General features: G+C 35.5%; 5 protein-coding genes across 9 annotated transcripts; 3 read left to right on the forward strand and 2 right to left on the reverse strand.

Moving 5' to 3' along the window:
• Positions 1 to 128: 128 nt before the first annotated feature.
• On the reverse strand, positions 129 to 4,828 carry LOC103483696 (protein CDC73 homolog). 4 transcript variants are annotated; one of them, XR_007821648.1, is made up of 6 exons: positions 3,675 to 4,819; positions 3,346 to 3,428; positions 3,040 to 3,145; positions 2,118 to 2,208; positions 1,129 to 1,443; positions 129 to 1,018 (listed from the first exon to the last, which is right to left on the reverse strand). XR_007821648.1 is itself a non-coding variant. In XM_008440431.3 (3 exons), the coding sequence occupies exons 1-3, from the start codon at positions 4,720 to 4,722 to the stop codon at positions 3,053 to 3,055; spliced, it is 1,224 nt and encodes a 407-aa protein (XP_008438653.1). In that variant the 5' UTR covers positions 4,723 to 4,828; the 3' UTR covers positions 2,885 to 3,052. The 4 variants fall into 4 exon arrangements, 1 of the variants encoding a protein (XP_008438653.1); XR_007821646.1 differs by having other exon boundaries at positions 1,885 to 2,208; XR_007821647.1 differs by having other exon boundaries at positions 1,885 to 2,246.
• On the forward strand, positions 708 to 1,640 carry LOC103483695 (non-specific lipid transfer protein GPI-anchored 5). Its single transcript, XM_008440430.3, has 3 exons — positions 708 to 1,026; positions 1,144 to 1,203; positions 1,290 to 1,640. Exons 1-3 carry the CDS (start codon positions 708 to 710, stop codon positions 1,418 to 1,420), a joined length of 510 nt encoding a protein of 169 aa, XP_008438652.1. The 3' UTR covers positions 1,421 to 1,640.
• Positions 4,829 to 5,291: 463 nt separating the features above from the next.
• LOC103483697 (uncharacterized) lies at positions 5,292 to 6,033 on the reverse strand. The gene has a single exon (XM_008440432.3). It carries the CDS (start codon positions 5,857 to 5,859, stop codon positions 5,350 to 5,352), a length of 510 nt encoding a protein of 169 aa, XP_008438654.1. The 5' UTR covers positions 5,860 to 6,033; the 3' UTR covers positions 5,292 to 5,349.
• A 1,111-nt stretch (positions 6,034 to 7,144) lies between these two features.
• Positions 7,145 to 7,949, forward strand: LOC103483698 (uncharacterized). The gene has a single exon (XM_008440433.3). The coding sequence runs from the start codon at positions 7,389 to 7,391 to the stop codon at positions 7,899 to 7,901; it is 513 nt and encodes a 170-aa protein (XP_008438655.1). The 5' UTR covers positions 7,145 to 7,388; the 3' UTR covers positions 7,902 to 7,949.
• Positions 7,950 to 9,038: 1,089 nt separating this feature from the next.
• Positions 9,039 to 18,352, forward strand: LOC103483700 (folate-biopterin transporter 1, chloroplastic-like). Of its 2 annotated transcripts, XM_008440435.3 has the most exons (10): positions 9,342 to 9,491; positions 9,677 to 9,940; positions 10,210 to 10,424; positions 10,748 to 10,812; positions 10,934 to 11,096; positions 16,003 to 16,151; positions 16,878 to 17,120; positions 17,240 to 17,408; positions 17,502 to 17,594; positions 17,685 to 18,352. In XM_008440435.3, the coding sequence occupies exons 2-10, from the start codon at positions 9,910 to 9,912 to the stop codon at positions 17,979 to 17,981; spliced, it is 1,425 nt and encodes a 474-aa protein (XP_008438657.1). In that variant the 5' UTR covers positions 9,342 to 9,491; positions 9,677 to 9,909; the 3' UTR covers positions 17,982 to 18,352. The 2 variants fall into 2 exon arrangements, with proteins under 2 accessions (XP_008438656.1, XP_008438657.1); XM_008440434.3 differs by lacking the exon at positions 9,677 to 9,940 and having other exon boundaries at positions 9,039 to 9,491.
• Positions 18,353 to 21,153: the final 2,801 nt, after the last annotated feature.

The raw sequence follows: 21,153 nt of genomic DNA on the forward strand, positions 1-21,153 counted from the left end.
TACCTTTTGTTTTTTAAAAACCAAAACAAAATCAGTCATATAACATATAATGTTTTGTTTATATTTTAAACCACAAATAGATCGTTGAATCGCATTAGATTCCTAATCAATTTATCGATATACAAAAATACAAGAAAAAGTTCAATAATATTTTTATCCAACTTGAGCCCGAACCAATTTTGATCAGTGAACAGGGAGTCTGTTCCTTTTACTTTGTTATTGACATCATGATCTGAAAGTAATGCCAATCATTAGTCTAAACACAAAGCTAAAGTTTCCCGAAGAGAGAAAATCAAAGTCTTACGCTTCCTTCACGCCATTAAACATCAGCCACCCAAGTCTACAACCTTGACTCTTAAGTTTCTGAGTTTATTTCTAGTGAAGGAGTTGGTGACCATGATAGCCGACCACCATATACAATTCCCAAGTTCAAGCACTATTAGGTTTCAAAGCCCTCAATCTTTGAACAGCTTAACCCTCCAATAGTTCCAACAAAGAAAACTGTTAAGAAAGTAGGAAGAGTGGTTCACCAAATCAAACTTCTTTCCAATTTGTCCCTTTCTTCCTTCCATTTCCCTACAAAAACCACACAATTCTCCTCCAAAACTTCACAAATCAAACTCTCTTACCTTCTGAGTTCTCATCAAATAAACTAACTCTCCTCTTTACCATTCCCAGAAGTTTTTGTATTAGTCCTCTATAGCAGAATGGAATACACAAGGATGGTGGCGGGTCTAGTTGCGGTTATCGTTGCTGTGCACTGGGCAGGAGCAGCTGCACAGTCCGACTGTACAAATGTGCTGATCAGTATGGCACCTTGCCTGAATTATATTACAGGGAACTCCTCTACCCCATCACAATCATGCTGCACACAGCTTTCAAGTGTTGTCCGTTCACAGCCACAGTGCTTGTGCCAGGTCCTGAATGGTGGTGGAGCGTCGCTTGGGGTGAATATCAACCAAACGCAGGCCCTAGCTCTGCCCCAAGCTTGCAACGTTCAGACTCCATCTGTCAGCAGCTGCAATGGTAAACATACCAATCTCTATCACCAGCTGCATGTTATTTATTAATAAATAATGAAGATATGAACCAATATCAATCTCTTTCTAAAGTGCTAACTTGTGATACCTGAAAAATTGCCAGTTGATTCTCCCGCCGGCTCTCCAGCAGGAGCACCAGACTCTTCAAACAATGTTCCTTCAGGTATGAACATAAAAAAAGATACTTTTAATTGTATGCTTGGTCAGTTCGTTCACACGGTCAATTAAAGTACCTAACTGCTTGTGCAGGAACTGGATCTAAGACTGTTCCATCAACAGACAATGGCTCATCAGACGGAAGCTCCATCCATTTGTCAAAACCTCTACTATTCTCCATCTTGTTGGCTTCTATATATGCTTCAGCTTTCAAGTTGTACTGATCTTCTTATCAGTAGCCTCTTTTCTACAAGTTTGGTTTATTGCTGGTCATTTATTGCATTTAGATATTTTTTGGAGTGTCCATTATTTTAAGCATCCCTTTTGTTTAGGGTGTTTTATTCTATCTTCATATTCTCCTCATCTGGCATTTGTTTCCATGAACTTTGTATTGTATCAGAGATTCTTTTGAATAAAATACATGATCGTGTGCTTGTGAGTAAATGGAATGAATGTCTACAGTAAAATACATGATTAAGTAACATGAATAAATGGAATGAATGTCTAAAATAGTTATGAATATTCACTTCCATCAGTGATTACAAACAGAAGGTATACAAAAACATTAAGCAGAGAAAAGAACCACAAATGAATTTGAATAAAGTTACAAATTATCTTCATTTTTTAATAACCATTGACATAATAAAATCCTGCTCGTGTAATACAACTATTTCTAATAAATTCTTACTTGGAGCAAACTCATCATCCCGTGGCAGTATGGTTAAAATTTTCCCCCCATCAACATTGCCAATTAGAAAAAAAAACTGTCAGCCTCAAATCAAAAGAATGAAAGCGAAAAAACTTGTTGGAATAATATTTAAGGTTGAAACCAAAGAAAGAAGAAACAAATTGCTTAAAATTGATGGCTGAAGCAGAAGCAAGGATGGATTAAGATGGAAATACTCGGCCTAAAATGCATACCTTCCTGCAGTCATTGCTTGTGTCACCAAAGAGAAAAAAAGGATTAAAGTTGGAAGGAGTAGAAAGTCTCAGTGAAGCCTATCTCGTGGCCCTGAAGGAAGCAACAGTCACCACCAGCAAGAAATGTGCCTTGAAAACATTAGTTTGTATAGTTTAAAGTTGTGGAGTCGAGCCGGATGATATTTGGGTTTACAACCTATGAATTTCCAAATTGCACAAGCTACGGCCTGTACAAACTTCTGAGTTGCAAAACTCAGTTCTCGAGATAGACATTTCCTTATAAAAATACTTTTAAAAATAGTCTCACCACCAACATGTAAGCTTTATAAACTCAGACATATCTAAGTTCCTAACTCACTCTTCCATAGAATCTAATTGGTCACCTCTCCGGCCACTTGTAGATTTGCAAATCATAATCAAGAAAAACAAAAAAAAAACAAAAAAAAAAAAAAAGGAAGAAGAAGAAAAAGAAGGAAATACATGAGTTTTACTCCTATACAGAGCTTTTTATTTGCCATCGTCAATCTGTAAAATGACTTCCACACAAAAGAAGTGCCTACTTTAGTTCAACTAAAAAAAAATGAATTCTTTAGAGTAATAGTTAATGGATGAGTCATTTGTCATAGTGCTAATATTATTTATTTAGTAAAAGTATATACTTAATTTCTGATGGGAAATGTACGTTGGCGTATTTTCCAATTCCAGCGGAAAAAGAGTTACAGCGGTATAGAGAACCAAAAAGGTCCAGAAACAGATAAAAGTCCAACTTGTGTGATCATCAACTAATTCAGTAATTCTCATTAAGAATTCCTAAAAGTGTTATTTTACAACTGGAACGAGACTCAGTACAAGTATCAGGACACCAAACAAGGACTTTCCCCCAACAAATGACAAGCAAAAAGGAAAAAAGAAAATGGCGCACCATGGAATTCACATCAAGAATGAGACCGTGACCTTACAAATTCTTCTAACCTATCCCACACCTCCAATGCTGCAGCTCTGTCTTGGTGCCGCTTGTTCTTGCTAATCTGCAAGGGAAACAATATTTAAATTACTATACGACATAGCAAGCGAATAATAGGGAAGGACTAACTAGAAGGGGTGGCTAAGCAGAAGCAGATACAAAGAGGGAAGGGGGATTTCAAACTTCAAAACTCAAACCACAGCCAGATAAAGATTTAGGAAAACGCAACAGGTCAGAAAAGGGACTAGGGAAATAGAAGATTACCGAAATAATTTTAACATTCCACTGCTTCACATTCTTAGCTGATTCCAAACTGTCGTCTTCAAAACGCATATAAAATCCAATAACTGCAAGACATTCGATACCCATATCAATACTTTTCAGATCCAAACCATGTTTAACAAGACATACTAAGAACAGTTCTGAACATGATGGGCACATCTGTGCATTTCTTAAAAGTAAATTCTGTACGACCAGATGAGCAAAAACAATTCTCTACTAACGGTCTAACATCACAGACTAACTTATCATCCAATCAAACTCAGAATATCAAGGAACAAAATCAACCCATTTGAGATCAATAGTTCACTTACTTTTATTGAAAATCTCCACATGGTCCTTGAAAGGCCAATCTTTGAACTGCCATTCCTTTCCCAGTACGAAAACAGCTACAACACGGTCCCAGTCCTCTGATTTGAGAGCTGAAGGCTTGTCCCTAACCTCATACGCGGTCACCACTCTATCTCTATCCCTGCTGAACTTCTTCTGCACGGTCACACAATCAGGCCTCGCCCCTTTCATCTGCTTGACCTTAACATCCGTGGGTATAAACACACCATCTTCCAAAAACTCTTTCACATTATATATTGTGATCAGAGTCTGAAAAGCACTCGGAACCAGAATTATAGGCACGCCTTCTCCAATCTTTCCTCCCTTCAAATGCATTTTCGGTTTCGGATTCGCATCATAACCCAAATCATCACCATATCCCACCAGACCCCTGTCATCAGAACCCATCAGCCTACTCTTAGCAACCAAGCCATCCTTCCTCTGTTGAGATTCAAGACGCTGCCTCTCCTCCTCACGCTTCGTCGACGTCACAAGCACGTTATAGAAATTCCTATTCTTACATTCCAACAACGATTCCCTGTCCTTCAACGGTCTCTCAATAGCTCTAATCATAGTCATATAATCAACATTAGTAGAATCCTTAAAACCATCGTCCTCGTCAACCGCATCCATAGCTGCTCCAACAATCACCGGGTCTTCAGGACGATACTCATCCACAGAGGGCAAATCGGGAAACTTGGGATTCTGAGGTACAAGAAACTCGATGGCATCGGAGGAGGAAACCTTGCCGGTAAGATAATCAAGCAGAGGCTTCCGGTCAGGGAAAGTGACGGAAGTAATTCCCTGAGTGCGAGCGTTTTGAAGGTACTCAGTGTGCTTGACATGGTGATTTTTGATGTAATAGACGAGGGTTTCGAGTGTGTAAAGATTGCCTTGTTTGGAGCGGTAAGCGGTTTCGACGGAGCAAGGGAAGGAATAATCGGAGGCGAAACGGAACTCGTCGTTGACTCGGACGATTTTGTCTAGCTCGCCTCGAATGGTGAAATCTCGGAGAGCTGAGAGAGGATCCATTTACAGTGGAGTAGCTTTTTGTTTTTTTGGTCAGAGTGTGAAATGGGGAAGAAGAAGAAGAAGAAGAAGGGTTGTTCTTCTTGCTCAACTTCAAGGCTAGTTTTGTAAATTTAGATTTTTAATAGGGTTTCAATGGAGAAACGGCAACGTCAAGATAATTGCTATTGGGCCTTCCGTCACGGCCCAGTCAACATTTAAAGGACATAACGGAAAATAGCACCATTTAAGCCAAAAAATATATATATATATATATATATATATATAACCCAAATAAATATAATATATCATTAAACATTAGTAATGATATCCATATGATATTTAGAAGAGTTACCAATTGACTGATGTTGTATTTATAGTTTATTTCTTAAATTGTGTTTTTTGCTATAATTTTTTTGGAGATAGAAGGAGAAAGAAAAGCAAAAACAGCTACAATAAATACATGAATGTGATTTTAGATAAACTAGCTTTAATAATTCTATAATCCATTTAACATTTACAACATAAAATACACACTATACACCAATCTCATCTCTGCCAAATGATACAAAAGGAACCAAAGATACAAAATCTACAAAAACAACCAAATTTCAAATTCTCAATTCATCATCGTCGTCAATTCATGAAAAATTACGATACAAAATCAGTTTTAAGAAAACTAAACATAACATAATCCCTAACATTCCCTTTAAGCACTCCATATTTCCTAAGAACACCTTCTCTCTGAAATCCCGCCTTCTCCAGCACTCGCTGAGACGCAAAATTCTCCACATCCACCAACGCCTCCAGCCTCTCCAATTCCGGCCACTCCACAAATATCCTCTCCGCCACCAATTTCACCGCCGCCGTCCCGATCCCTTTCCCCCAAAATTTCGACCCCAAAACGTACCCTAGCTCGCCCCTGCACTTGTCCCTCGCCGCCGTGTTCGACATCACCGAAATCGCGCCGACTGGACGACCGTCGACGCAGATGGCCCGGTAATAGGGATGCGAAAGGACTTGGTCATTGATGAACTTAATGGCTTCGGATTTGTCCTGGTAAGGCTCCCAGGAGCAGTATCGAGCGGCTTTCTCGTCGGCTGCCCAGCCCATGAAGTCGTCGATGTCGGTGAGATCTAGTGGGCGGAGAGTGAGCTCCATGGCTGTGAATCGACGTTGTTATTGACTGTTATGTTGGTGTGGAATGGGGATTTTATAGAAAGGAAAAATGGAATAAGAAGTAGAAGAAGAAGAAGAAGAAGAAGGTGCGAGGAATTATCGCTTTGGATGGAAAAGTCAAACTTGACTTGCTTGGTGTGGTCTACAAGTCTGGCATGGCTGCAATTTTGTGAATTGGTGTGGATGATTTTGCTCTGTTTGTTGACTTAATTTACTAAAATACCCTTCTTTCAATTTTGAATATAATATATATTTTATATTGTAAAGAAAAGGAAAAGTTAAAGTTGATTGGGTGTTAGTGTTTGTAGGATTTCTAAAACCATGAAAGACTAATTATAATCTTCCACTGACTACCTCAACATTCCATCATTTATTCTTAGCAGTTTATTATTTTATTTTTAAACTAAAATAATTTATATCACGTTATAATTTAAATTAAAACAATTTACCTCACAAATATAAAACATTATAATTCTACTATAATAGTATAAGATTATAACTTATAATAACCTACTCCTTCTCCAAACACCGTTTATAGGTTTAATAGTCAATTTTTAGTTCATTATCTCTCGATAAATCTAAATCAATTTTGGAACGGTCTTTTTTATTTTAGAATAAAAATACTACTCATAACAATTTTTAAAAATGAAAAATAAACTAGTATCGATGAATAAATTTAAGATTTATTGCAAGTATAGACATTTAAATTAGACAATTATTGAAAGTATGAAAATCGAAATTGAACAAATATTACAATATAGGGACTAAAATGATATTTAACCAGTATATTATTATTGATCTCTCGTAAAATATTGAATTTTGGATAACTATGATATGAATCAGATGATCGACAATAATTAATATTTTTTTTTTCAAGGTTTAAATATATTTTGGTCTTTAACATTATAATTTGATTTTTATGTTGTTTATGTATTTTTTTTTTTTTAAATAGGGATAGTTACAAATATACTCATTAAATTCAAAATAATTAATTATATAATAATATTTAAAAAATTTACAAATATAGTAAAATTTGTGAAAATCTAAAAACAAAAAGAGTTTATCAATAATGTGCAAGTATAAGTTTATTAATGATAAACTTCTTATATCGTTAATAGATTTTGTCGTATTTATAAATTTTTAAAAGTATTGTTATATACTTGATAATCATTCCTAAAATTGATACTCACCGACTTTTTAATATAAAAATCTCCCTACACTATTCAAACCTTTTTCAATTTCACCAACATTGGTCTTTTTATTTTAGTTAGAAATACATTGAAATTATATAAATTTCAACTATAAATATTGTAATTTTATGGTCTGATACAATTTAAGCTAATTATAACCCCATTCATTTCAATAAAAATAACATTTGTTTTTTAAAAATTTGAAAATTAGCCCAACACCCAAATAAATATGAAGGCTAAAATGGGAGTTTCTCCCAACTCTTGTGCCAAAAGCTGTCATTGATTCGTAGCTGACCATTTCAGAACTATCCATACCGATCAATGAACTCATCAAGAATCTCCATTCGGCCGTTCAATCTTTCCGACGCCGACGACTTTCTCCGATGGGCCAGCGACGAAAGAGTAACCCGCTATCTCCGATGGAACACGATAACCTCCAAAGAAGAAGCATTAACTTACATAGAAAAGGTCGCAATTCCCCATCAATGGCGCCGGTCCATATGCCTGGACGGCCGTTCCGTCGGGTACGTTTCGTTCAAGCCAGAATCGGAGGAGAAATGTAGAGCGCATATCAGTTATGCGGTGGCTGCGGAGCACTGGGGACAAGGGATAGCCACGATAGCACTGAGGGCGGCGATTCCGACGGCGCTGAGGGAGTTCCAGGAGGTTGTTAGGGTTCAGGCGATGGTTGAGGTGGAAAACGAGGGATCGCAGAAGGTTTTGGAAAAATTGGGGTTTTGTAGAGAGGGGGTGTTGAGGAAATACGGATTTTGTAAGAGCGAAATTCGGGATTTGGTTGTTTTCAGCTTTTTGAGAACTGAACAATTCATGTGATCCAATTTGGATGGATAATGATATAATCTTAAATAATTATTTAAAATATCGAATTTTGTTACATTTTATAAATATTTTAATCCAATCTTAATTAATCTTTCCTTTGTTGTCCTATATTTTGAAGTTTATTTCATTTGATAGTTATTCTTCAAATACGCATAAATCAATCAATGGTCTTTGTTCTATTGAAAATAAAGAATCGATTATAAATAATATGAATAAAAGCATTCCTAATTATAGTGATAGTTATAGTATTGTTGATGATTTAGTCGGCATTCGTAATTTCAAGTCTAATGACAATTTTTTAGTTAGGGATAGTAACTGCCGTAGTTATTCCATCTATTTGGATATTGCAAATCAAATTTTTGAGATTAACAATTATCCTTCATTTATGAGTGAACTAAAAAATTCTTTTTATAGTTTTCGGAACTCTACTTATCAAAACAATGTATCTAAGAGAGATGATTTCCACTGCAATCATTACATGTATGATACTAAATATATAGTGTCACATTAATAATTTCATTGATAGTTATAATTGAATTCAAATACTTATTGATAGTTTACATTTTAAGTAGTAGTCACAATAACAGTTACATTTATAATTATATTTGTGGTGAAGGTGGAAATAGTAATGAAAGCGAGAGTTTCAGTATAAGAATTAGCACGCACAAAAATAATTTAACTACAATAGAACGTTATAATGATCTAGATCTAACTAAAAATTACAGACATCTGTGGGTTTAATACGAAAATTGTTATGGATTAAATTATAAGAAAAATTTGATAAAAATTCATCTTACCAAATCTATTAAATAGTAATATTATAAAATAAAAAGAAAAGGATTGTTCGAGTGACATTCTATGTTTCTTAAATTTATACATTTCGTGGGGTATTTTTTCATAGTAATTATATTATAAACGATAAAATTACTAAAAATACATATAAAATATAATAAAAATTTCAAAATTATAGACATCAATACACTCCTATTCATGTTCATGGATTAAATGGATTTGAAAATTTTATTGTATTTTAAAAATAGTTTTGTTAATCAGAGAGTGTAATAAATTGAATTCACATATGGATGAAAAAACACGCAATGAACTTAATACCATTCAAAACCACAATAAAAATAGCAAAGAATTGGCGGTGTATCCCCACGACCACGCAAAAGCAACCTATGATACCAAACCCATATTTGGTAGCTAAGAAGAAATGCGTGGTTGGTTCTCCTCCGGCCTGGAACACGAAGAAGAGGGTCAGATTAGTCATTTCCATACTAATTAAACCACAATTAATATTCTAATCCAGATTAGGGACCTTAATTAAATATACCTCTATGGCCTACATTTTAATGCCTGTATCCATCATAAACTCAATCTCAATCTCCCGCTTCGAAAACCCAATTCTGTCCTTCCCTCCTTCCTCTAAGATACGCCGGAAACCGCCCCCTCCCCTCTCCGGAGCCTTCAAGCGGAGCCCACAGTCGCCACCGGTCACGCCGTCCCCTTGTCGGGACCCACCGAAAGACGACATGTCTGTCGCCGTTCCCATGGGTGACGAGTCTTTGCCCAATTCTCGGAGTAGTAAGATTATGATAATTATTATCTTTCTGTTATGTTCTGTTTCGTGTTGTAATGTGGTGGAGTGCGCCATTTATTGGAGTCTTTGGAATTTGGAACTTTCAGATTTGAATACGAATTGTTTGTTAGTTTTTTTTTTGTTTTTTTTATTAATTTTTTTTTTTATTATGTTTGGTTTCCAATAATAGGTTACACGGTGCAGCACAAAAGATAATTCGTAATCTTAGGACGAGAGCTCTTGAAATTAAATGTTCATTAATTCAGCCGTTTCTATTGATAAAGAGAGGATCAATTGGGGAGGCAGTTTTTCTTCTGCTTCCGAAATTAATCGTGCTTCGTAACGCATTTTTTCCCGGAAGAATTAGTGTCAAATACAGCAGGGTAAAATAGAAACAGATAATCAGAATCTCCCGAGTTTAGGATGACGATGAACCCTCGCATGCGCAGTGAAGGTTGACTAATAGATCACATTCATATATTAGATTTGTGTTTCGATTGATGAAGGAAATAAATAATTTTGGATGGAAATTTTGGTTTTATGGTGAATTATGGTTTTTGATGATACCTTTGATCAATCTCTAAAAGAATTAGACGTAGAAGAGCTCTTTTATATACAATATTGATGTGATATTTGAACCGGGATGAGGGCACTAATTCATTTTACCTTTTGGGATTCTTAATTCCACCATATTTCTTACTACTTGTGTCCTGTATGATCCAGGTAATGACATGGAAGGAATGGTCTCGTCGTATAGTGGTAAAACTGCGGTTCATAAGAAGAAATATTCCCCAAGCAACATCAAAATTTTTGGTGTGGATCTATCTCCAGATAATGTGGCTGTCGCCATGGTTTATTTTGTTCAAGGGGTTTTAGGGCTAGCAAGGCTTGCTGTCAGTTTTTACTTAAAGGATGACCTACACCTAGATCCTGCAGAGGTATGTACTATATATAGTCCCGTGGTCATGAATATTTAGGTCTTAGCCTACAAATGTATTACATGAAGTGTTGACTTAATGCTGTGTGCTAACTTTTCACTTTTGTTTTCTGCTTGGTATTTCGTGTATATATCTCATATTTGTTTGGTGCCATAGAATCATTTTCCTTTGTGATGAAAATTTCAATGGAGTATATCATTTTGGCATTCGTTTTAATGGTTTTATCACATGTCTAATGGTTAATGTCGTTTGAAAATTTTGTTTAGAGCAAGGCAAAAAGATTGTGGTAATTAGATATCTGATAAAAGTTATTTATTGACTAGACAGCTGTAGTATCTGGCTTCTCTGCCTTTCCATGGCTTGTCAAACCCTTATATGGGTTTATCAGGTATAAGTGTCTTTCTTCTTTGTTTTTCTTTTTATCTTAGTCTTCAACCTGATGCCCTTGTTTTCAGACAAATGTGAAAAGGAAAAAAATAAAAATCTAATGAGCTTTTCGGCAAATGCAGTGATTCTGTTCCTCTATTTGGTTATCGGCGAAGATCATACTTGATTTTATCAGGACTGCTCGGTGCACTTTCATGGACTTTAATGGCCACACTAGTCGATAGCAAGTATGGTGCTGCTTTCTGTATACTCCTTGGATCTCTTTCTGTAGCATTCTCAGATGTTGTAAGTGTCTTTTGCTTTTCATCTATTTGCTCTCATTTCATTAAAGTATTTAAAACTCTGATATCGTTGTTTGTTAATCCCTGTAAGATGTAGAAGTTTTAGTTGGTATTTTTCTATCTTGGTTATTTCATTGCATGACAACATTAGCTAGCCGAATAGACATCACAATGATAAAACACAAACTGATTCAAGTTTATTCACCCTTGGTCCTCCCAAACCATTATCAGTGGTAACCTCATAGTTTGTAGGACCGGCCAATGGAATTTTCCCATTGGTCAAATACAAAAGTCAAGTTTTAACTCATTTTGTGAAGTTTCATTTAATATTTTTAATGGCTTGTTTTTTGAGGCTATTTATGACTTCTAGGGAACTTCATATAATTAGTAAAAAAATGAAAAAGAAAAAAACAATGTTGTGATTGTGACTGTATTAGGTCAATCAACCATTTTACCCTAAAAAAGTGAATTAAAAGCTTTATTTGAAGATACAACGGAAGAATTAGCTTCGCAACCACAAACCACCGGCTTTTTTTATTATATAAATTACTTATTTATAAAGCTTGAGTTTTGGGATGTGAAGGTTGTATGGGCCAAGTCCCACTGTCGACCAACTCCAAAATTTTTCCTTTAAATTTCCCAACTCCCTGTATGTATAAGCACCCTACCCTAACAAACTACCAAGTAACTATAATCATGGCTGAATTATATCCTAATAACATTCCCAATTTTTCCTTTTATGCAACCTTCTCCACTCCTTTTAACACTAGGTAGCAATGGCCACAATACTTGACATCTGCTTCTCATTTCAACCTGGTGCCAAGAATTGTTGCTAGTGACATTGCAGGATCAAACCTTCACAAGTTTCCACGTCTCCATGATATTGATCAATCTCAGCTTTCATGATTTTGAATCAAGGCCATCTAATATCGAGTCAAACTTTGAATACCTTTTTTCTAACTCTTGCAATGACTCTGGCTCCACTCAACAAAGCTCATCCCAATTTTCTTCGTGATTCACCGTCCCCCTTGGCCTCTTTGAGGATGGCTTTGACATTGGGACCCACCCGTTACTGATTTTCTTTGATTCTGATTTTTTTTCTAGACCATGATCCCATACCCATTGGAGAGTCCTTGTAGAATATACTAGGACATTTGAAATATAATAAACACTCCACAGAAAAATATGATGAGGAAGACTAGCTCCATCCAAATCTTGGTCTACTCGCTCATTGGTTGTGGAAACATGACCTGTGTATTATGGCCATTTCAAATAAATCTAAGAAAGGGAAATGTGCTGTCAGACCAATAAGTTAGTCGGGGAGTTGAAGAACCACATATTCATAGTGAATTTTGATAGCTCCCCCTTGTCATAGATGGACCAAAAGAATCCTCATAATTGTGCTCTTGTGGAATGATTGAGACCTTTTCTCTAGGATTAGAAGAGCCCTTATCAAATCCCTTAAGTAGACCAACACAACCTCTGCAATCCTTTTAGAGTCTGAAAGAAGCAATGTGAATAGGGTCTTATGGAAACATTATGGATAGGCAGATCGATTGAGCTGCTTTAGATTCTTGGAGAAGAACCAATGTTATCCTCATCTTGTGAAACGATCCAACCATGAATGTTATAAGAGTCATTGGAGGTACACCTACTCTTACTCTCGATCTTGCTCTCCTTGATGGTTATGTGTTATGGTTAGGAAGGGTATATAGGCTCTCACAAGTTGCTGATGGTGCAAAATTATGGACAGATTCCTATGATCTCTCCATTTATGTTCAGATCACTGAACTTTGGGAGATAGATTTTTCTTAAATAATTGATTAACCCAAAAACTTAAGCTGATGGGTGAAGACAAATGTAACCCCACACTATAGTAGGCTTGAAATATGAAGAAGACCTAATAAGGGAAATGAATATTAATTGGAGAGAATAACAATGCAGAGGTTTGAACACAGGACCGCCTCAACGAACCGATTTTGATATTATTTTAAATCACCAATTGACCCAAAAGATTAAGCTGATGGGTAAAGAAAAATATACTATAATACAATATCTAATAACTCGGTTTTGAATAGCTTAGATATGTTGTAGTTGTTCAATTTCGTAAATTTGGAACTAAATGAAAAAATGTACTAGAGGAGAAAAAAAGAAGAAAAGAAGAAAAGAGAAAATGAAGGGAAAATGAGAAGATACGAGGAGAAGAAGAAAGAAGAAAAAACGAAGGTAGGAGAGAAGAAGAAAGAAGAAAAAACGAAGGTAGGAGAGAAGAAGAAAGAAGAAAAAACGAAGGTAGGAGAGAGGAATAAATGAAGAGATAAAAACGTGGGGGAAAAGTTGTTATTTAAAAGAAGAACCAGTTTTGGACTTCTCACGAGAGAAAGTTGTTGTAGCAGCATTGCATGCACAAGACATGCTATGCATTATTTATTACGATTTTTTAATGGTCAATCAGGTTGGTTGGTTTGAGGCTCATATAGGGTGCAAAATTGTCCCCGGTCGATTATACCTTTATTTGGTTGATTGACTCTGTTTCTTCTGTCTTTGATGGTCACCCTTATACAAGGTTATTCTAAGATGTCATTGGAAGAGTCTTCTTCAATCGTAGTAGAGTACCTTATATTCGTTTAACATGGTTTATTGGGGTAGTAGGGTAAGATCATAGCCCTCGGGGGCCTTTGCCAAGGTCACCCCTATCTATTTTCCTCTATACAATTGTGGTTAGGCTTAGTAAGATGTTATCGTTAGAAGCTAAAAGAAGATCCATAAACTTTTTTGAGGTATGGATCTCTCTCTATTAACTACCTGCAAAATTGTGGCTGTCACCATCCTCTTTTCGTCCCCAAACAAAGATATGCTCACACCCCTGAAGAATCATAAAAAAACAGATTTATAGGCATCAATTTGGCATTCAACACAGTATAATCCTTCTTCTCTGCCTTCAAATGCAAAGTTGCGTCTTGGCCTTGGACAATATAGGCTGCCCTTTCCACAGCAAGCCTCACACCACCTCTTTTTGAAAGCTACTCTAAGGAATTTAGCAACTTATTAACTCTCTATCTTCAAGCTCTCATCTAAGGAGCATCTTTATTGGAAAACCATTTCTGAAATTTCCTGGGGAATGACAGCAAAGGATAGGAAAGGTTTTCATTCTCTAAAAGGGTTGACAGTGAAGGCGCCCATTGATAGAGGGAGACTTGGGTCTGATTGATCTGAAGTAAAAAACATCAGAGCCTCCTTGCAAAGTGGATTTGGAGATTTCGAAAGAAGTGGAGATTCATGGTCTCTTAATAGAGAAGAGATTCATAGGTGAAATATAGTACCATTCCTTTTGATGATCATCCAGGGCAAACCAAGCTTAATTCTTTGAGGGGTTTGACGAGACACATTATACAATTGAAAGATTTGAGCATTGATGACACCGAGTACAACTGAGAATGGAGAATCAATTTCTTTATGGATCGATAGGTGGGTTGGTTTATCTCTTCTTAACGCCACCTTCCAAGGACTATACATTCCATCCCTTCGAATGACAACCATTGCTGATTTGTGGAATGTGGAAAATGCTTCATGGAATATGGGCCTCAGGCAACACCTTACAGAAGAGGAAATTACCGAGTGGTCTATCCTTTTGACCCTACCCCTCCCTCCTCGTAGTCCTAGAATCAAAGATCACTGGAGATAGATCTTAGATATAAAAGGATCCTTCATGCCGAAGCCCTTTGCTAAAAATTATCATCTAGCGGCCATGTTCTGCTTCTGCACAAAGATCCTTATGCAATCTTGTGGAAAGGCCCTTCCTCTGAAAAGATGAAAACTTTCATTTGGGAACTTAGTCACATCATGCATGCATCAGTCCTGCTAACTTCTTGCTCTTGAGAGCCTCATGGCTTATCTCCTCGCCAAATTGGTCTGTTCTATCACTCCATGCCATAATAACGAAGAGTTTCATAAAAAAAATGTCATAATAATGAAGAGACTTTGATGAACCTTTTGATATGTCAATTTGATCACTTTTACTGGATGAGGGTCCTCTCGACTTTCAACGATCATATTGCTCTCCCAAATGACCCTATTACTCTCCTAAAAATGATCTTTATAGGTTCTCTTCAAGAAAGAAAAGGAACTTTTATGTATCTCCATCAACAAGAATTTCCTTTGGTTAACATGGCATGATCAATACTGCTGCATCTTTAAGGACAAATCTAAGGAATTCAACTTGTATTTTGAACACCTTATTTATATTTTGGTGTAATAATAGCTCCTTTTTTTTTGTGATTATAGCCTTACATCTCTCATAGAGCATTAATTTTGTATTTATTATTATCTTTTAAATTCCTTGCCTCCTTGGCAATCTTTGCCATCTTTTGTAATTTCATATCATCAATGAAATGAAGGTTCTCATAAAAAAAGGAACATGTAATGGCTTTCCTGCGTCTTGAAATCTGTCCAGGATATCCTAGTCTCTCCCTTACTGTTAGTGTCTTGATTTTTTGGTCAAACTTTGAGTTAATCACGGCTTTTTTGGTTAGTCTGGCAACTCATCAATTAGAGATGGAAATCTATTTGGTCATCACAAAACCTTCAAAGCCTTTCCCTTTTCTTCACCAGTACGACAAGAGTCAGGAGGGCTTTGTTATTTGTGGCTAGCATTTTTTCCCAGCAAACGGTCAGTTTGACCCTTATGAGCAAAACTATACAGTAGCCTTTTTATTTGTTATTATTTTTTATTGTGTGTGTGTGTGTGTGTGAGAGAGAGAGAGAGAGAGAGCTAATTAGCATGCCGATTTCAACAATGTATTTTGTCATCTCTCTCTCTTCATTCTACTTGACAAAGAATGTACTTTAGCCATGAGCCAGAGTTTGCAACCTTGGATTTCTTTTTCTGAAACATCAGAAGTCTGGTACAGGTCGTAGATTCCATGGTAGTTGAGAGGGCTCGTGGTGAATCACAAAGTATGTCAGGATCTCTTCAGTCCTTATGCTGGGGGTCTTCGGCTTTTGGTGGAATAGTGAGTTCCTACTTCAGTGGTTCGCTGGTGGATGCATATGGTGTAAGGTACTGCAGTTCTTCATGCATGGATGTTACATAAAGGGAAGCTTTTAATTTTTAACCCCTAATCTCTAAACTTGTAGTTGTATCAAATTGAACTTCCAATTTTATCAAATTAGACCATAGACTTAGATACTGTATTAATTTCCATAGTCTGTTCAAATCTTGCTAATTCACGAACAAATTTTAGAATAAGCAATGTCAAAATCTTTGCAAGTTCATTCATTTTTTAAAAAAATATTGAAGTTGGCCGTCCACATTTCAGTTTAAGGAAATTAAGTTTGATTAATGCACAAATCAATCTTTGAATAACATTGCCAAAACTTCAAAGTTTAACCAAAAAATAGATTTGATGTTGGTTTTATTTGAAAATTTATCAATTTTGTACCATGCTTGTGTTGTAGCATTGAATGTATATCTTCTTTTAAGAAAATTGTTTAAAATGTAACAACGGTTGAAAATATTTACAAAGATAGTAAAATTTTACTATTTGGTGATAGATGTCTATATTTGGGTTTGTCATTGATAGAAAGTAATACTTTGCTATATTATTAAATAAATTGGTTTATTTTGCTATATTTGAAAACATTCCATTTCTTTTAACAATTTTGTACCACGCTTTTGTAGAAATTGATACATTTTGACATGTTTAGGGATGAATTTCACTTTGGTTTCCCATACACAAACAACTGCATTGATTATGAATTCTAAAGGGCGATTTGGGTGTCTCAGGTTTGTTTTTGGAGTCACAGCTTTGTTGCCATTGATAACATCTGTGGTGGCAGTTCTTGTAAAAGAGCAACCTGTGAGAGGGATAAATCGTCCTTCAGCTAACTATGATTTTCTTCGGAGCTCAAGACAGCACGTTGTTGAATTGTGGGGTGCTGTTAGTCAACGAAATGTCCTTCTTCCAACTTTATTTATTTTCTTGTGGCAGGCAACACCACAATCAGATTCTGCCATGTTTTTCTTTACGTATGGCCACTGTCTTTCTAAATTTTACCTCTTATTGCAGATTTTAATTCACTTTAAAGATTCCATGTTCTCAGCATCTAATTTGTATCTGAATAACCAGTGGTTTAATCGTTTCTCAGAACAAATAAACTTGGATTCACACCTGAATTTCTAGGGCGTGTCAAGCTTGTTACATCCATAGCGTCACTTCTCGGGGTTGGGCTTTATAATGGATTTCTCAAGAAAGTTCCTCTGAGGAAAATTTTTCTAGTAACCACCATTTTTGGTTGTGCACTTGGAATGAGTCAGGTTAGTGACACGATAGAAACCATTCACCAGTTCTTGTTTGTGGTCCATCCATACTTTGTATCTAGTTATCTTGTTTTTCTGGTCATTTTCTAGGTTCTTCTTGTGACGGGGTTAAATCGTGAGTGGGGTATAAGCGACGAGTGGTTTGCGATTGGGGATTCTTTGATTATAACAGTACTTGGTCAGGTAATGTATACTAAGTACAATGTTGCATCTAGTCAGCGTGTTCCTTCAATTTCAACCAAAAATTAGTGAAAAATATTCTCTTTCTTGCAGGCATCTTTCATGCCTGTTCTTGTGCTAGCAGCAAAGTTATGTCCAGAAGGAATGGAAGCTACACTTTTTGCAACCCTCATGTCCATATCAAACGGAGGGAGTGTCCTTGGCGGCCTGATTGGTGCCGGTTTGACCCAAATGTTTGGTGTCACCAAAGACTCATTCGATAACCTGTCCACCTTGATAATCCTTTGCAACCTGAGCTCACTGTTGCCTTTGCCACTGCTCCGTCTCCTTCCCCAGGAAACTCCAGACTCAAACTCCGACACCATAGATGTGGAGTTGAAGTCTAACTGAAACTTGTTAGGTACTTCCAATTTAAAGCATTAGCAAAATTCATGTTCGAGGGAAGATTGGTGATGGACTGTAAATGATTATTAGGATTTAGGAAGTGAAAAGGTCTTGAACTACAGATATCTTAGGAATTGAAGAAGATGAAACAGAGACCACTGAATGGAGGCCCACCCTTAATCCATAATGGTGCCAATCATGTGGCGAGCTGACTGTGTTTTCCACGTGGGTGGGGCCTTACTAACTTCCTCACTTATCCAATCTATGCCCCCAGTTTTGGGATGGAAGTTTGATTGATATATGAAAAAGAAAAATGATAAGAATAATTGAGGTAGGGCAGACCACCCGCCACACGCATGTCATTGCTCTTTCGCTCATTATTGTCACTCTCTCTAGTCTCTACCACAATATAATATTCTCCTGATTGTTGATGATGGTATTAGTTTATAGGGAAGATTGCAAAAGCCATTCACGTAGTAAGCTGTAGCAATTGTAATTACACCCTCAAACTTTAGTAGTGAAAATCGAGTTCTCAAAATTATACATAAAATTAGGCTTGATTTGGGGAGTTGAGTTAAGTTAGTGATCATTACAGGAGAGATTAATTGGGGGAGTTAATAATGAGATGAGAATCATGAGTTAACACGAGTAAGTAGTTAATAAAACCCTTCAATTATTGGTGAACAAAAAGAAAAATAACACCCAACTCAGCTTAGCTCGGGGGTGCGTACTCTTGGATTCAATTGATTCTCAAACTTGTATCATCATTACAATTACTACAATGGTACAAGTTTAAGAGTTTAATTTTAACTTTAACACTTGGATAAGTTTGAGGTGAGGTTAAAAAATTTACAATTGAAAGTTTGAAGGTATATTGGCGGTTAGGTATTGTCATGACTTCGTCTCTAGAAGTCAATAGTAAGCGGCGAACAAAGAAATTGATTGAATGCTTATGTTTGTGATGTGGCAACTTTATATGGTTAATTCAAGATGGTACGGTAAGGCTTATTAACTACATCTACATGGGACAAATTTGAATATAGGTCACGTTGAGTACAATGAAAATGATCAATTGGTATAAGAAAGTGGGCATCATTTGACTACTTTTGGATTTACTTATGTTATGCATTTGTACTGACACATGAGATCTACATCCAAATATATAATGAAATAATGCAATTCGATTGATGAGAATTACGTCGTATGTTTTATCGTTACCGATATAATTACCATTACGACCATCATTATTACGATTGTTACAGTTGAAAATTTTCACCTTTGTCATATTTACTATTTCTATTACTAATACTAATACTGTTTGATCCTCACAAGTAGAGGTAATAGCAACAATAGCAGTAATTTTTATTAAATTCATAATTTTCAATATATAAGATAAAAACAATCCAATTATACTTTGGATTCAATCTCACTATCATTTATCAATCAATAAAGTTGTATTATGATTATTACATCAATTTAACGTATCAAAGTGAGCATAGTTTGACACCAATTTGACATGTGCTACATCTTTTTAAGTACAGAAAGTTTGAATTCCCCTACTACATTTATTGTCTACTTGAGAGAAAAAACATGAAACAAGCTGTAAAAAGAAGGTATTATCTAGCAGAAAGTAAAATGAACAAAAAAAGAGACAACAAATTAAGTGTATTTTATAATAATTTTAGGTATGTGTGAAATCCAATTCAATTAACATATTGATGATTGTGATAACTTTATAATTCACGGGGGAATTGGCTTTTTGGCAGTTTCGTGTGTATCTCTAGTGGTCAGAATACAAAAATCTTTTGCTTCAAACGTCTGGTGGAATCTCAAATGATTGACCATAATTTTATTGAAGAACAAAGTTAAATAATTGAATTTATCCTTTAATATTTAATTTACTTTTTGTTTGTTAATTTGATTGATTGGAACCATTTTAATTGTTTTTTTTAGACAACCATTTTTGGGGAATGGGAAAATTATAATATAACATTGTTATGGCAGAACTATATATTACCCAAAACAAAGAAGAAAGAAGAAAAAGAAAAGCTAGGGTGGTGTGTACCATTTCATATTTTTATACTTATTTTAAGTGGGAGATCTAATAAAATTTTGTTGTATCGAAACAATTTCAATGGTTAATAGTTAAACTATGAATGAATATCTTAAAATGCGGACATGATTGAGATTTATCATCTATGTTTACATGTATTACTATTTTATAGGTCATCGTTCCATCTTTATCTTAATTAAAAAATTCTTATTTTGAAACAAATTAGTATAAGAATAAAAATGAAAGTCATAAAATTCAAAGACATTAATATAAAATTAGGAGATGTAATTTATAAAACTAATTCAAAAACAAAAAGTCAATTCATACTTCGAGATTTCATGGGATAATCCCATTCTTTCTAAGAACTTCATTAATAGTAGACAATGAACAAACTTAGTCGGATGCACATCCGACTAAGAAACTAAGAAAACGAGAAAGTCAACAACCTCAGAATCTTTAGAACTGGAAGATGGTTAGATAACCACAAGAACGATTACATACTTTATAAAAGAATGAAAAGCAACTTAATGTATAGAAGAACTAACTGGGTGTCAATGTGAAAGCTTGTTAAATATTGGGTTTGAGAACTGAATTAGTGGTGATTGATTGGAGGATATTATTTTAAACTATTGTCATTTGGCAAAAATATTGAGAGGAATTAACTCTTTTGTTGAAGAAAGTATAATAAAAAAGAATAAGAGAGAGAGGAATGAATGATTGAATTGGCCCTGAGGGCATTTGATCAAAGAGAAGGCCTTTTGTTGGAAGGTAAGAGCATGTGGGTTGGCCATGTGAAGGGTATCTCTTCAAAACTCACCCACTTCACCTAATTTCATACATTTAAATATTCAATATGTAAAAAGAGAGGCCATGTGAGAAATCATTGCCCCACAACATAATGCCCATTGGGAGGACATTTTAAAAATTAAACAAAGAAATGTCACCTTTATAGACCATAAAATCCAAATTTGAAGTAGGTTATATATAGTGGATAATGTGTTTACTCAACCATCAATCACTTACTAATAATTTATGAGGTTTGTTTCCTTACTTTTCATTATTAAAGTTCTAAATGATTGTAGGTTATATTTGTTAGGTATATGTATTAGTTATTATTATTAGGGG

Source organism: Cucumis melo, chromosome 6, assembly GCF_025177605.1.
Source record: "Cucumis melo cultivar AY chromosome 6, USDA_Cmelo_AY_1.0, whole genome shotgun sequence".
Lineage (NCBI taxonomy): Eukaryota > Viridiplantae > Streptophyta > Magnoliopsida > Cucurbitales > Cucurbitaceae > Cucumis > Cucumis melo.

Excerpts from the sequence above, each read along its gene's own strand:
- LOC103483695 (XM_008440430.3), top strand. The coding sequence starts at position 708 with ATGGAATACACAAGGATGGTGGCGGGTCTAGTTGCGGTTATCGTTGCT. Across the intron at positions 1,027-1,143 it reads ATCTGTCAGCAGCTGCAATG|TTGATTCTCCCGCCGGCTCT; the intron begins GTAAACATACCA and ends AAAAATTGCCAG. Across the intron at positions 1,204-1,289 it reads TTCAAACAATGTTCCTTCAG|GAACTGGATCTAAGACTGTT; the intron begins GTATGAACATAA and ends CTGCTTGTGCAG.
- LOC103483696 (XM_008440431.3), bottom strand. The coding sequence starts at position 4,722 with ATGGATCCTCTCTCAGCTCTCCGAGATTTCACCATTCGAGGCGAGCTA. Across the intron at positions 3,429-3,674 it reads TGTGGAGATTTTCAATAAAA|TTATTGGATTTTATATGCGT; the intron begins GTAAGTGAACTA and ends AATGTCTTGCAG. Across the intron at positions 3,146-3,345 it reads GGAATGTTAAAATTATTTCG|ATTAGCAAGAACAAGCGGCA; the intron begins GTAATCTTCTAT and ends TTTCCCTTGCAG.
- LOC103483697 (XM_008440432.3), bottom strand. The coding sequence starts at position 5,859 with ATGGAGCTCACTCTCCGCCCACTAGATCTCACCGACATCGACGACTTC.
- LOC103483698 (XM_008440433.3), top strand. The coding sequence starts at position 7,389 with ATGAACTCATCAAGAATCTCCATTCGGCCGTTCAATCTTTCCGACGCC.
- LOC103483700 (XM_008440434.3), top strand. The coding sequence starts at position 9,245 with ATGGCCTACATTTTAATGCCTGTATCCATCATAAACTCAATCTCAATC. Across the intron at positions 9,492-10,209 it reads TTTGCCCAATTCTCGGAGTA|GTAATGACATGGAAGGAATG; the intron begins GTAAGATTATGA and ends TGTATGATCCAG. Across the intron at positions 10,813-10,933 it reads CCCTTATATGGGTTTATCAG|TGATTCTGTTCCTCTATTTG; the intron begins GTATAAGTGTCT and ends CGGCAAATGCAG.